Raw genomic sequence first — 14,745 nt, forward strand, 5'->3', positions numbered from 1 at the left:
CCATAACTTCCTGCATTGCACTCTAACAGGCTACTTGCAAAACCAGGCTTAAACTGTAGGAGCCCAAAGGGACTGCCGGAGGACCTTACTCTGTTATGTGCTGCCCTTTGTCAGCTCAGTGTCTTTTGCCACAGCCCACCTGGCTGTCTACCCAAGAACAGCTGAAGAAGGCAGAGGATCCAGCCTGCAGGACCTACCCCAAGGGTGTGAAATTGAGCCGACCTTGCACACTCTGACCCCAGCCACTTTGATGCATAAGAAGCCCCCTGTGTGGATGCAGAGGCTAAACAGAGCAGCTCAGGTGCTGCCTCCACCTCTTCTGGTCCCTTGGTAGGTGGAGAAGGCTTGTGAAGGCTCAACCTGACGATGCCCTGGCCTTTCCCCAGCAGGGTTCTCCACACAGCATGTTACCCAGAACCTCCAGTGCAGGATGGGGTTCCAGCTGATAGTGTGCTTACCCGGCCACATCCCTTCCAAAAAACCCCAGACCTGGGCCACTGAGTAGTATTTTCATTATTTTATTAACAAATGAGATGGCAAAAGGACAGGTTATTTAGAAATATCACCACCCTACCCCAATGAGCATGTACCATGTGCCGGCCATGGTGGTGGGTGTCTGACTACCATGCTTTGCTGGTGGGGTCCGGGGCTAGTTCTCTGAGTCCTGGCTGTATGCAATCTCCCTCCAATGGCTCAGGAGCAGGAAGAGACTTCCCCTTTCAAGAGCCAAGGAGAGAAAAGCTTCCATTTGGAGGCCGGGTCCTACTTGAAGCACACGAGTGGTTTCTTCCCATGTCTTCTTCTGACAGGGGTGTCGGCACCCGGATGCAGTCTTCCAAGGAGATCAGCTGACACAGACACAGCCCAGAGTAGGAACTCCACAGCGTGAAGGCCCCATCTATTCTCTTAGACCAGCTAAGAGGGCATCCTCTGACCTGCTTAGGCAGGCAGCAAGACTCTAGGACTGACACCAAGGCCTCTGATGGGCTCTTTCTCTCCTGAGGAACTTGGCTGAACCCAGTCTCCATCGTCTACACCTCAGTGTCTACAGCTGTGAAGTGGGAAAGGACCAACCCACGGGGAGCAAGGGGTGGGGAGGTGTTTCAGCACAACACTTCCCGTTCATTGAGCACCTTCTTTCCGTGAAAGTTGGAAACACATCCTCAGCTCTTTCATGAAGACATCAGAGACCAGGGCTCCAGCTGGGACTCAGGGCAGCACCTGTATAAGCTGAGATTAGCATCTTCTGTTCTCCTCTGTCTTATTCCCCCAGCTTCAGGTAGAATAATATACGGAGATGCAGTTAAGTCTCTTCACAGGAGAGAAAACATGCCACTGTTTGGCAGGAACTACAGTGGCTCACAAGACAAACTCAGCTTCTGCAGAATCCTCACAGCTGCGTGGGCAGCGCACCTGCCAGCTGGGTGTCTGTGAGGAGGTTGGTTTGCTTGGGGGAGAGTGGGATCCCGGCAGTCCTCTTGCAGCAGCCCCCGCAGGGCACCATGCACGCAACTGCACAGAGCAGTGTCTGATGCTGAGAAGTCACTGGGGTGAAGACCCCCACCCAGGAAAGTCCTCTCAGAAACAGATGAGCCGCTTCTCCTCTTCAAAGGCTTTGGCCTCCTCTGGCTTTATCAAGTTTCCATGTAGACTTGTGTGAGAAAGAGAAAAAGCAAATTTTACACACATAAGGTTTTAGGGACTGTTACATGCTCCTTCCAAATATGCCCCTAACACAAGCTTGGGCTTCCCAGCGCCCTGAAATTAAGAAACATGCCCTATTCAAAAGGTTCTTTGATAGTAACATTAATCTTCTCCAGCTACCATCTCTACTCCTTTGCTCTGAGGTCACTGGCAGTCTCTGTAAGCCTGTCCCATTTCTTTGGTCTGGTCTTTCCATTGGACCTCCCTGACCTTCCGTCCTTCCGGAAGCACCACCATTCCTCAGCGTGGCGTTACGCTCTCTGGGCTTCTCTAGGTGTCCCGACCCCATCTCCTTTCTGGTGTACCCTTCTGTGTGACCCCTAAATACTGGATTTTCTGTAAGCTTGGGGCCTGGCCCTTTGCCCCAGGCTAGTTCATCAGGTCACAGCGCCATCCACAGCTCAGTGGAGCCATTTCCTAAGTGTTAGCTTCCCTTGACATCTCCAGAAACCCTGAAGAGACCACACTTCCTTTGGGCTCACTGAATGGTCCCTTTCTTCCTAGTACCACAGGGTCCACCGTGACACCTTCTGCCCATCCTCAGAGTCCTTCTCTCCCAAAATTCTACCCATCCCTATCACTAAGTTCCCAGCCATCCCTAGAATGCTGCTCTGGAACCTCTCTCCAGCTTTAGCCTTCCAACCTCATCTGAGCACTTGGCTCTTCTATGGACCATGGCAACGCTCTACTGACTGGTCCCTTCGTTTGTGCTCTGGCCTTCTCAAATCCAGTTTCCTAGAATAACCAAGAGTAGTTTTTTTATCTTATGAATCTGAGTGTATCCCTCTTCTGTTGCAAATCCTTCCATGACTTAACACTGCTTTTAGGACGCAGACCGAAGTAGGAAATATGACCCACAGATCATGTATGGCCCAGCCTCTGCCTCTGCCTCTGCCTCTGCCTCAGCCTCCTCCTCCACAGCCTGTACCAATGACACTTCAGCTTCCTGCAGTTCTGTGTGGACACCAGCCAACCCCATCCCTCAGAGCTTTGCAGACGCTGTCCCCCTACCTGCAGTGCTTTCTTCCCAGCTACCTCACTCCTGTTCATATTTCCTGGCTTAGTTTAAAGGCCACTTCCTGAAACCTCCTCCATCGGATTCTCTCCCGGCCTTCCCCTTCCTAGAGCCCCCTCCTCATGGTAACTAATTGGACCTCCCTGACTTTCTGTCCTTCTGGAAGCACCACCATTCCTCAGCTTGGCGTTATGCTTTCTGGGCTTCTCTAGGTGTCCCGAATCAAATGATTTTTCCCCTTTCCCATGCATCTCCCTCACAGACAGTGAACCCAAGGGTAGCCCCGTGTTGTTCACCACTAGACCCTCAGTACCAGCGCAGCGCCTGACCTCAAGCAGTGTGCTGCTCGGTGAAGGAGTGAAGACACAGTGCTGGCCCCTGGGGACACAACTGGGACCATGGTGCAGGCCCAATCCTTAAGGAGCTCGCAGTCTGCAGAAGACCACCACACAGGAAGCTCTGTCTTTGAAGACAGAACTCACCAAGGGACTTCAGAGTAAGTTCTCTTTGGAGAAGAGAATGCCTGCAGAAAATGAGTTCAAGAAGGTGCTCTGTCCATGTCAGCGATGGCCTCTAGCAATTGCTCCCCTGTCAGCTTGGCCACGTCCCATGGCCTAGTGGGGCAGCCCCTGGTCAGGGCCAGAACCCTCTCAGAGTTCGGTCTCAGGAAGTCACACACAGGACCATCCTTTGGCAGCTCTGAGGACAAGGCAGGAGCTGAAATGAAGATGCCTCGAGGCCAGCACCTGAGCCTCCTGTCCTGCCCCTGTGAATCAGTGGCGGAGTCCCCTCGCCATGTGACACAAATGTTACTGCAGACTGTGGCAAGCCTGCCTCGAAGCTAAGGCCACCTGTTCCTGCTCAAGTAGGTCCTAGCGCAGGGACAGTGGTCCTCGGAGGGAGAACATGTACCCTTTCAAGCCTGACGAAATTAAAGCAGCTACAGATCCAGACAACTGTCCTTCAGCATGGGAGCGCAGCGGAGGCCGACTGCAGTCTGCCAGCTGTTCTGAAGTTTGGCTGGCTTCCTTCAGCTGCCCACTGCCCCAGGCCTCTGCCCACTGTCCTCAAACCTTCCAATCAGCAAGAAATGTAATAGCCTGGGGGCAGGGTCACTGTGAGGGTAGCTGGAGATGCGGGCAGATAAACCCTTCTTTCCTGCGCTCTCCAATGCCTTCCAAATGCCACAGTGCTGTCTTGTTGGACCTCTACGACAGCATTTTTCAAAAAAGAATCATACTTTATACTGTGAACAGGCATCTGCTACCCTGCATGCATGCCCGGAGTTAGACCAAAGAGTAATACGTCTTCCTCCTGTGCACTGAAGACTAATACATCTCCCTCCTGTGCAGGCTGCGACCTGGTGTTCTGTCCTTGTCAATTTCGTTTTAAAATAATGCTGGCTGCAACCCACCAGACTGATTTCATGATCTCTAAGGAGTTCTAAAAGAAACACTATTTGAGGAGCCACAGAATGTAATTTTCGTTATACCTGTGAAAGTCAAGAAGGGAGGAGGGAGTTGGTGGTAACGGCCCCTGAGCTGAGGTGAGGCTGCTCACGGAGCTCAGAGAAGCCACAGTGGGCGAACGAACTCTACGGTCTATGCCCTCCAGAGACCCCGGCTCTACTCCCTGCCAGCTGCTCCATGTGGGCCTGGGCTGCACACCACGTGGGCTGGCTCAGTTCAGAGGCTGAGAACACACCTCAGAGCACTTAGGACTCTATGCGCATGGCCTCTCTCCTCGGCTCAGGTAGGCCAGTGCTCCTCAGCAGTGAGGGTCCTTTTCGTCACATGAGTGACCCCACCCCTTGCTGCCCACGGTGCCTGGCATGAAGCAGGGGCACAGGTGTGGTGACCCGTGACTCCTGGAAGATAGTGCACATTCTATAGCCCCTCGGGGCCACCTCAGGCAGTCCACTCAGTCACCAAGGGGGCAGCTGTGTGCGTGAGTGTGCATGGGGGAGGGGACCCTGGAGGCAAGGGAGGTGCGGAGAGGGTTCCACGGCATCATAAAGCCAAGAATGGGCTTTCTTCCATTAGCATTCGCAGGTTCGCAAAGCAGAGAGAGAAAGAACATGTGTAGCTCAATCGCAGCCTGGAAGAGTCTCCTGAATCCCAGAACGTCCAGAAAAAAGGCAGTATGAGCTCCAAACTCCTGGCCAGCATGACCACTCTCAGGCTTGGGCTCCCAGATGCTTCCTGGGGACAGCCCCATTAAGTGGGGCAAGGACAGGCGCAGGACAGGAGGGCACACGCATGGTATCCAGCTGGGCTGTTTGTTCCTCCGTGTGTGAACCTGGGCACATTAGACTCACCAGGCCCCAGTTTCTATATCAGGAAAGTGGAGCCAATCCCACCACAGTACAGGGGGTACTGAAGGAATAAATGCTAACTGCTCTGCCCAGTGCCTGGCACACAGTGAGCAGCGCCGAGCCAGCATCACTCTCCTTGTCAGGGTGACCAGTTGCGGGTGGCCTTACCAAATCTCCGTTATGCCAGTGTTCTCCTGTAGCGCCTCTGCCAGCTGGGCAGCCCCTTTGGCTGTGATCTGATTCTGGATAAGCCTGAAAGAAGAGCAAAGCTGTGTCCAGCACAGAAAACTGGATTGAATCTTCTCCCTCTGCAGGAAGTGTAGAGTCAAACGGGATCAGAGAGGGGTGGAGGACTGGGTCTTCAGCAAGCTCGGTGTATCTTGGTCCATGAGCAGCCTCACCTCAGCTCAGGGGCAGCTACCATCGACTCCCTCCTCCCTCTGTAAGTTTAAAATGTGTGATTCGCTTATAGTGAGCAGAATGTATCTGCAGACTCCTATATGGACAGTGTGATATATGAACAAACATGTATGTAGCCTTGTTCATTGCACGGACAAAAAGGTCTGGAGACCACTGAACTGAACAACAAATTCCAAGAAACATTGCTGGGGAAGAGGTCATGTGACACCTCCTGGGTAAGAGGCAAAGGCAAGGGAATTTTTTAAACTTAAGTAACTACCAACCAGTTGTCCCTCCTAAAATGCTAGTATGTCCCTCCCAGCATCCACAGGAAGGGCAGAGAGAGGGGAAGAGATAGATAATAGATAGATAGACAGCAGATAGATGGATAGATAGATAATAGATAGCAGGTAGATAGACGGATAGATAGATAATAGACAGATAGATGATAGATAGATTGATTGATCTGCCACCTCCACCCATGACTCCAGTGGGAAACTTCAATAACGGGGCCTCCTGAAATGCACCCCATGCTGCTGAGTAGCCAGAGGCCAGGTGAAGCTAAGCTTCCGGCACAGCTGGCATGGCTGCAGCTTTCCTGAAACTCTGGCTGGCAGGCAGGCCTCTAACCCAGCAGGGAAATAAATGCAGAAAGAGACAGTGAGGTGTCTACGCTTTGTCTCAGGCTCGCTCCTCACTCCTGGTTGTTTGTACAACAGGCTACTGATGTTGAAAGCCTGGGCACTGCCCTGAGAAGGAGTGCTGCCTGGAGAATGTGGGCCATGCCCTCATGTGGATGAGGCTATAGAGATTTAGCATGAAGAGGCCTCCCCGTTAGTCAGGATTGGAGGACTTTGAAGATCCTCTTGCAGCACTGTGCCCTCACTTTTCAGCTATAGAACTCTGAAGAAATAAGCTTATCTGTGCCTCAGTTGTCTCATCTGTAAAATGGGAATAATTACAAGAGTGCCACAGAGACACTGGGATGAATGTGAGCATAGTCCCTGATGTAGAGAGTTCTTCTCAACATTACTGCCAGGCACACGGGACCGCTGTGTTCCCAGCCACAGTCCTCAGCAAAGTGGCAGAGGTTACGACCTCCCAGTGAGCATTTCTGCAAGTGTGACTTGAGCGGGATGAACCAAAATGGAACCTGGAGGTGGACAGAGATTCCGCATCCAGATCACTGCTCTTTTCTAGTCACCACCTGCATGGTGGCTGCCATTACCACCCCCCAGGCTGTGGCAGGCATGGCTGTCCACCGGGGCTGCCGTCACCACAGCCAGCAAGCTGTGCATGGATGCAGGGAGCAACCATGATGCCCCAGCCTGCTCAGCTCCGTGGGAAGGTAAGCTTGGCACTGAGGCAAAGGAGAAACCACAACTACAGAAAAGGAAGAAAAACATTTTCCTGACATCCACATGGTGATTCTAAGCTTATCTGGAAATGCAAGGGCCAGAGAATGGTTAAAACAATCTGCGGGATGGACAAAATCAGCAGACCTCACTTTCTGATTTCAAAGCTAGGACAGCATAGTCCTGACAGAAGTGCAGACATGTAGACCCCAGCCCGGAATAGAGTCTAGACAAGTGTTACTGGTCAGCTGGTGTCTGACAAGTGGGTCAAGGCATTCAACAGGGAAAGAGTATCTTCAACAGACACGCCACAGAGCTGGATATCCACACGCAGAGGTGTGGGGCTGGACGCCCACCGCACAGTAGGCACAAACATCAACTCAAAATGGGTCACAGACCTACTGTGAGAGCAAAACTATGAAACTTAGAGGAAAACTTCGTTGTAAATCACGACCTTGGATTAGGCAGTGGTTTCTCGGATAAAACTCCTGAAGCACATGCCACCAAGGAAAAAGGGAGTAAACCGGACTTCTTCAAAGCCCAAAACTTATGGGATTCAAAGGTCACTTCCAAGCAAGAGAAAAGCCTCACAGAAAAAGAGAAAATACTTGCAAATCCTGTATCAAATAAAAGCCTAACACCAAGGATTACGATCCCCTACAGCTCAGCAACAAAAGGACAGAGAACCCAGTTTTAGAATGGGCAAGGGATGTGGAGAAGTTTCTTCACAGAAGATGTAGAATGGCCAATAGGTGCCAGACAAGATGCTCAACACTGCTAGCAAGAAAACCCACGTCAAAGCCACAGTAGGGAACCGCTTCACTCCTGCTAGTATGGCTGCACGAACAAAGATGAACAGCAGCAAAGGTGGATGAGGATGTGGTGAAGCTGGAATCATCATAGGTTGCGGTAAGAATGTAAGATAGTGCAGCTATTCTGGAAAACAGTTTGGTGGCTTATCAAAATTTAACATAAAATCACTGTACGATCCAACAATTCTGTTTTGAAGTGTATACTCAAGAGGAATGAAAACATAAATACACAAAATCATGTGAGTGCATGTTCATAGTAGCATTATTCATGATAGTCAAAAAGTGGAAACAATCTCCCCAAAACCGATCAAGTGACGAATAAACAAAATGTCATATACCCATGCGAGCAATCGAGTGTCACTAAGCCATAAAAAGGCAATGAAGTACTGATACATCCTATGGTGCAGATTCACCTTGGACATTTATGCTAATAGAGGAACACAGAGACTAAAGGGCACATGCTATATAATTCTGTTTATATGAAATGCCAAGAATAGGCAAATTCATAGGTAGAAAGTAGATAGGTGGGGTGGGGGCTGGGAGAAGAGGAGGATGGGGAATCACTGCCTAAGGCATACAGGATTTTTTGTTGGAAGAGGAAGTGAAAACAGTCCAGAATGATTGTGAATACACTGAAGACCTCTGAGCTGTGTGCACACTTGAAGAAAGGGAAATCTGTGGTATGTGACTTTGTCTCAAGAACTATTTTTAAAAGCGTAGTCTGAACTTCTATGGCTCTCTGAGTTACCATAAATGCTTCAGCGCCTGATTGACTCTCAGCATTTCTGCGAAGCTCTCTGCCACTTCGTCGTTGAGCTCGTTTTGGGTCAGCCTAGAAGAGAGGAAGTGTTGACTCAGGCGAGCTGAGCAGGTGGAGATGGTTAATGAGCTCAGCGAAGCGGGATCCGGGCCTGGGTCTCTGCACCTCTGCAGCTAGTCATATGCTGAAGCTCACCAAAGGCCTGGGCTGGCCAGGATCCCCAGACACACGTGGGGCCTCAGTTTTAGGACAGACCCTCCCCTGAACGCCTCCGTCTCAATCCTCCTGCCTGTGGCGCGGCCCACACTTCCTCACCTTTGAAGCCCTCAGATTTCACAGAAGATGGGGCCCCAGAAAGCAAGCTCATCCCTGCACCTCAGGCCTCCTCCAGCCCCAGGACCCCTTGAACACCAGTGACAGCACGCTAGCTGAGTCAGCGTGGAGACCTGGACGCCCCACCCCAAGGGAACATGCACAGCTCGGTGCTCTGAGGCCAGCTGCGAAGGACCCACATTCAGCCACTGAGCATTCAGGAAGCCTCTCGATTGCTCTGAACACCAACAGTGGTTTGGGTAAAGCACGCAAGCTCCCGGGTATAACTAGGGTTGGACTCTCAGGTTCCGGTAGATGAAAGAATAATGAGAATACTGGAAATAGAAAGAACATCATTTTAAAAAAATCATTCCTGAAGGGGCAGTTTGGTTGTATTTATTCCAACTGTAAATGTGTTTTGCTTTAAGAGAAGAACTTTCCCCTACACTGTGCAAAATGTAGAATGAAGATTCACACCTTGTGGCATGGGATACAGCGTGGTATTACTGGTTCAGTATTTGAACAATTTACTGGTTCAAATTTGAACAATTTGAAACACCTACCAGTGGAAACAACTGATAAAATAGTGAACATCCATCCAAAGGGATACTGGGTGGCCTCAGGGAGAAGGAGGAAGCGTAGAGGAAGAAGGGTATAGTATGCCAAAGTGCTCCAGAGTCGGATGTGCAGGTTTGTGTCACTAGCAAGGTGACATCGGGCAAGTGGTTTAAGCCTCTCTGGGTCACAGTCTTCCCGTGGGAAAATGTGAATAGTAATGGTAGAGCTGTACCATGTGGCTGTGTAACACAGTACACAGAAAAGGCTCAGAGTATTCCATGGCAGGCAGCCACACCTAAAACCTAGGTATTGACGGGCACTACCCATGCAGAGCAGCGGTTCTCAATTAGAGTGAGACTGCTCTCCATGGGGTACCTGGCTGTATCTGCAGACATCTGTGGTCGTCACAATAGGGGGCCTCCCGGTATCTAACAGCTAGAGGCTGGTGCTGATGCTCAATGTTCTCCAATGTACTGGGCAGCCCCCAACAACAAGGAAATACTCAAACCACACTGTGCACAATGCTGAGGTCAAGCAACCTGACATAAAGGGAGGTGTCAAATAGGGACAATATTTAGTTATTTTTAAAGCAACTTGCTAAGTGCTGTTTTGTATATATTTGAATACATAGAAAAAGGCTAAAAGGAGAACACAAGAGATGTAGTTTCACTTCCCACTTTTCAGATTTCTGGGTTAATATTTTCAGTCGTACATTTTTTTTAAAAGAGCATATGTTACTTTTCAAACTCGTGAAGAATTTTTGAGGGAAAGAATTAAAAATGCACTCACTGGCCAATCAGTCTAGCATCGGAACTCTCCCATAAAGATGACATCCTCATTATTTTCAGTAATTATTTAGCAAAATCTCCTGAGCACTGGGCTCGGGGGTGAATGATACAGGAGGGTATGATGTGCCTTGCTCATTCATAAGGAATTTATGATACGAGCAAATAGAATAAAAGTAAAGGAAAATCGGGCGGGGCCGGGCCGGGGACATAGCGGAGCGGTGCAGCACCTGCCTGGCAAGCGTGAGGTCCTGAGTTCACTTCCCGGTACCAAAAATAAATAAATAGATGAATGAAGATCAAAGGTCAAACGACACAGAAAAGGAACAACACAAGCACCATCAGGAGGCAACATCCACTTATTAAGTGCCCTGGAGTGCAGAGAGGGAGCGAGGACTGCGGGCTTTCTGTGACAAGGGACTGGCAGGCTGGGGCACTGAGGGCAAACACGGACGTGATAGAGAGACCTGGGGAAGGCAGCTCACGACGAGGAAGAGGGAGCCTTGGGAGCCGGGTTCCAGGAAGCTGGACTCTCCCAAGCGTCCTGGAAGAGGCCTGAGGGAACTCCCAGCAGAGTGACTGGCCGGCCTCTGACTGCAGGGTCCCACAGGAGCACAAGGCCCCAAGGCCATACTTGTGGGGCCCACGCCCCCTTCTATACTATTTGTGCTTCTGAAAATGGCTGTTTTCTTCTCCAGGAGGAAAGTATACTCTCCTTTTCAATTAAAAGGCACCTTTTCAGTCAGGATTCCAGGCTGTGCGGAGCCCCTGGCATAATTACCAAGACCCTTGGGGATGACTCAGGCTTTACCAGACTGTCACCAGAGATGTGTTGTGCCGCAGGGCCTGCGCAAGGCTCTTCCCTCCTTCCGTAGAGATGCCGTTGAATGCGAGACTAGGAAGGAAAACACTCGGGGTAGGTTATTACAGACATATCCACGTTGGCCCTCAGCTTCAACCCCAAACACTGGGGAAGCTCCACCTGGACGCGGCATACGCCAGGCCACCTTGAGGCAGGAAGCAGAAGCAGTTGGCCTCATCAGCACATCCAGGCTTTGCAGGCTGCACCCACACTCAGTGCAAGGGGGCAGGCGTAAGAGGCCAGGTGGGAAGTGGACACAAAACTCATCGTGCTGACACCCGAGAGCCCCGCCTCATCTGAGAGTCTCAAAGGGCTCCTTGAGCAGGATCTGGAGAAGTGCTTCCTGTTGTCCTCACTGCGACTCATTTGAGTCAGGAAGGGCAGTGGCAGTGGCAGAGCCTGAGGCACCAATGCTCTTGGGATAGGCTTGAGGGCTAAAGAAGAGCTAGAAAGGGACACCTCTGTTTACAGGGAGGAAGGTCCCCTCTCTTCCAGCACCAGTCTGAAGAGAGGAAGGGCAGGAATCTTCTAGCTAAGGACCTTTCTGTTTTATGAGGCCTAGGAAATCTTCCAACCCCCAAGGACCTGGGGGGATCGCTGAGGGGCTGCAAATATCCTGTGTGTTGATCTGGGTGGTGGTCACACCGGGGTGTACATGGGCAAAACTCTCTCTGCTGAACACTTAGGAATACTGTGTTTTATGCTTCTAATGCATCAAGAAAAATCCTTTAGAAGGAGGAGGCTCCCACAGGTAGTCTCTCCCCTGTTAGATAGGTCAGTGCCCTTTTCCTCATCAGGACACGGTAAACCCAGGATAGCTGGGTGACTGGTCACCCTCGGGGCCTGCAGCCTCAGAGGCAGCCATTACCTCAGCCAGGTCAGACTGGGGTGATTCCTCAACGCTTCTGCGAAGGCTTTTGCTCCTTCATCCCCGATCTGGTTGCCCCACATCCTGAAGGCAGAGGCAAGATACTGAATGTTAGCTCCCCGCCCCACCACTCACCCCTTATTTTCTGCTAGTGGCGAAGGCTTGATTTATATCAATGGGCAGGTGCTTTGCTCAGTGTGTGGAGACCAGTTCCTCCCCCTAGCCCTAAGTGAGCTGCTCTAAATTTTCAATTGAAAGGGAAACGTAAAAGAATAAAGAGAAGTGGCAGCCTTGTGAGCAGAAGTCCATCAGCAAGTTGCACAATTAGAGATTGGAGCCTCACCCAAGCTTTGGGAGAGCTGTCAGCCCAAGAACCTCAGCTCATGACTGTCCTGGAAGGAACTGGCCCGCCTGTCACCTGCAGGGTACAGGGTCTGAACTGGCTGAAAGGAAGGAGTATGGGGTGCAGGGCTCCCGGCCCTGTTTGCTTCTGAGCAGTGGGGGCTGGTCCTGCAGACACAGAGCTCTTCCAGGAAGCAGAGGTCAGGAAGTGTGGGCAGAAACCACACCAGTAACACACTGTGCATGCTGAAGACCCTGCCAAGCCACACCCTGCGGAGGCCGCAGCGCTGGCAGAGAGTTGGGCTAATGAAGCTGACTTCTCCACCCAGAGAAGACGGGGGAGGGTCATGCTAGCAGCTCCTGCCCTGGCTCTGCCTCCCTCTAGCTGTGCAACTTCAGGTGAACAATATAACATCTTAGAAGACCTCGGGCTCCTCTGCTGTGAGATGGAGGTGGTAGGAACACGCCTTCATAGAGCTGTTCAAGCATGCTAAGAGGCAATAGATGCTAAGGACTTAGAGCAGTGCCTGGCCTGTAAAACGTGCTGACTTCTGATAGGGTGAGGGGACAGTGCATTCAGGGAGCAAAGCCATCGGCCTGGCCCCCTCACAGCAGAACTGGGGCTGCCTCAGCAGTGAGCTCCCAGCCAGGGGGCCACCTGCCTCCATCCTTGCAGGTGCGGCCTGTAGAGCCAGGGTAAGGTGTCAGCATTTGGCTTACAATATACCAGTGCTGTCCTAATGAATGGTGTAGAGTTTTAAATAAAGTGGTGAACTAGTCACGACAGGAGAGTAAGTGAAAAATGGATACAATTTTGTATCTATACTTTCACCTCTAATGTATAAAAACTGGGGTGAGGAAAAGGACCTGGGAGAGTTTATATGACCTCAAACGTTAACAGTTAATATTCCTGGCAGATAACTCACATTTGCCATAGTTTCCTTTTTTTTTTTGGTACCAGAAATCGAACTCAGGACCTTGCGCTTGCGAAGCAGGCACTTGTGCCACTGAGCTATATCCCCAGCCCTTGCCATAGTTTCTAAACAAAACTACCTGTGTTCTTTTTATAAGCCAATAAAAAGTCATAATGAGTATAAAAAGCGATCAGAAGCTTTTTAACCTCCCACCCATTAAGACAGCTTGTATAAAACACAAAATTCTAAGTGCTGGTGAGGGTATGGAGAAATGGAAACCCCCATGCACTGCTGGAGGGAGAGTAAATTAGTGCAGCTGCTGGGGAATACACTGTGGTATTTCCTCCAGAAATTAAAAATAGAATTTCCACATGATCCAGCAATTCCACCTCTGGGTTCATATCCAGAAGATATGAGTGCAGGATCAGGAAGAGATACTTGTACTCTGTGTTCGCAGGACCATTTTTCACAACAGCTGAAACATGGAAGCCACCCAGGTATCCACCGAGGGATGAATGGATCAGCAAAATATCATCTACACAGCTGTGTGCAGTGGCACAGGCTGTAATCACAGCTACTCAGGAGGCTGATGTAGGAAGGTCCCAAGGTCAAGGCTACCCTGGACAACTTACTGAGACCCTGTCTCCAAGAAAGAAAGAAATACAGTTGGGGATGCTGCTCAGTAGCAGGGTTGCCCTGGGTTTAATTCCCAGTATGGAAAAAATCTAATATAATACACTGAAGTATTACTTGGCCTTAAAATGGAAGAAACTCTGACATGTTACAAGAGGAAGGAACCTTGAGGATATTATGCTAAATGAAATGAGCCATCATCAAAAAACAAACACTGCATGACTCCACTTGCATGAGGTTCCTAAGAGTCAAATTCACACAGACAGTAGATAGGGGCTGCCGGGGCTGGGAGGGAGGGAGGTGAGGTTGGTCTGTAACAGCGCAGTTTCCATTTTACAAGATGAAGAGGTCTGGAGATGGACAGTGGTGGTGGCTATATAATGCTACAAATGTGGTTACTAACACAACTATACAATTAAAAATGAAGGAGATGGTAAATCTTATATGTATTTTACCACAATTTAAAAAAACAAAAGCCAGACACGGTGGTGCATGCCTGTAATCACAGCCCTCTGGGCGGCTGAGGGAGGGTGATCATAAATTAAAGCCCAGCCTGGATCACTTAGCAACTTAGCAAGGCCTTGTCTCAAAATAAAAAAAAAAATTAAGAAAGGGCCAGGGATGTAACTTGCTAGTACCAAAAGATGCCCAGTGCCAGAGGTGGAGCGGGAAAAAGTCTCCAAAGACATATAAAGACCATCTGCCTATAGCAGCCACCACACAGCTAGAACAGCTCCCTCCCTTTGCTGGTGGCGAGAACACTGATTCTGCATGACCTAATTAAAAGTCTGAGCAGCCAGAGCTGTCATCACTCCTGGGACTTCCTGCACCACTGCCTGCGCCTTCCCTACTGCCTACCCCTCCGGGCCAGACCGAGAGGCCCCTCTGACGCACAAAAGCCAGCAGGCTGCACACCCCCGCCTGCCACTCCCCACCGCTCACCCAATGTCGGAGATCCACGTGCTGTTCTTCACAGCCAGAGCGAGGCACTTGCCGCCTTCGCTAGTTATTTTGTTTTTTCCCAGTCTGCAGAGAGTGATACGCAGTCAGCCTGCAGCTGTGTGGGGCTCTACCACGGCCCACCTCCCCCTGGGCCGCCCCCGTCCCAGCAC

The 14,745-nt window shown here is 50.5% G+C and overlaps 1 protein-coding gene across 6 annotated transcripts in view; it reads right to left on the reverse strand.

Annotated features, from left to right (window-relative positions):
• Window positions 1-502: 502 nt before the first annotated feature.
• The window catches only part of Nod1 (nucleotide-binding oligomerization domain containing 1), a gene marked incomplete at its 5' end in the record, with an annotated part of 43,983 nt that continues 29,740 nt past the window's right edge, over window positions 503-14,745 (reverse strand). For 4 of the 6 annotated variants that reach the window (XM_013510628.1, XM_013510627.1, XM_013510625.1 and 1 more), the window contains 6 exon segments: window positions 503-1,651; window positions 5,202-5,285; window positions 8,348-8,431; window positions 10,826-10,909; window positions 11,745-11,828; window positions 14,576-14,659. In XM_013510628.1, the coding sequence (XP_013366082.1) occupies window positions 1,579-1,651; window positions 5,202-5,285; window positions 8,348-8,431; window positions 10,826-10,909; window positions 11,745-11,828; window positions 14,576-14,659 (493 nt within the window). In that variant the 3' untranslated portion in view covers window positions 503-1,578. 6 annotated transcript variants of the gene reach the window in all.

This window comes from Chinchilla lanigera, unplaced genomic scaffold (genome assembly GCF_000276665.1).
Source record: "Chinchilla lanigera isolate Chin_1 unplaced genomic scaffold, ChiLan1.0 scaffold00009, whole genome shotgun sequence".
NCBI classification, from domain to species: domain Eukaryota; kingdom Metazoa; phylum Chordata; class Mammalia; order Rodentia; family Chinchillidae; genus Chinchilla; species Chinchilla lanigera.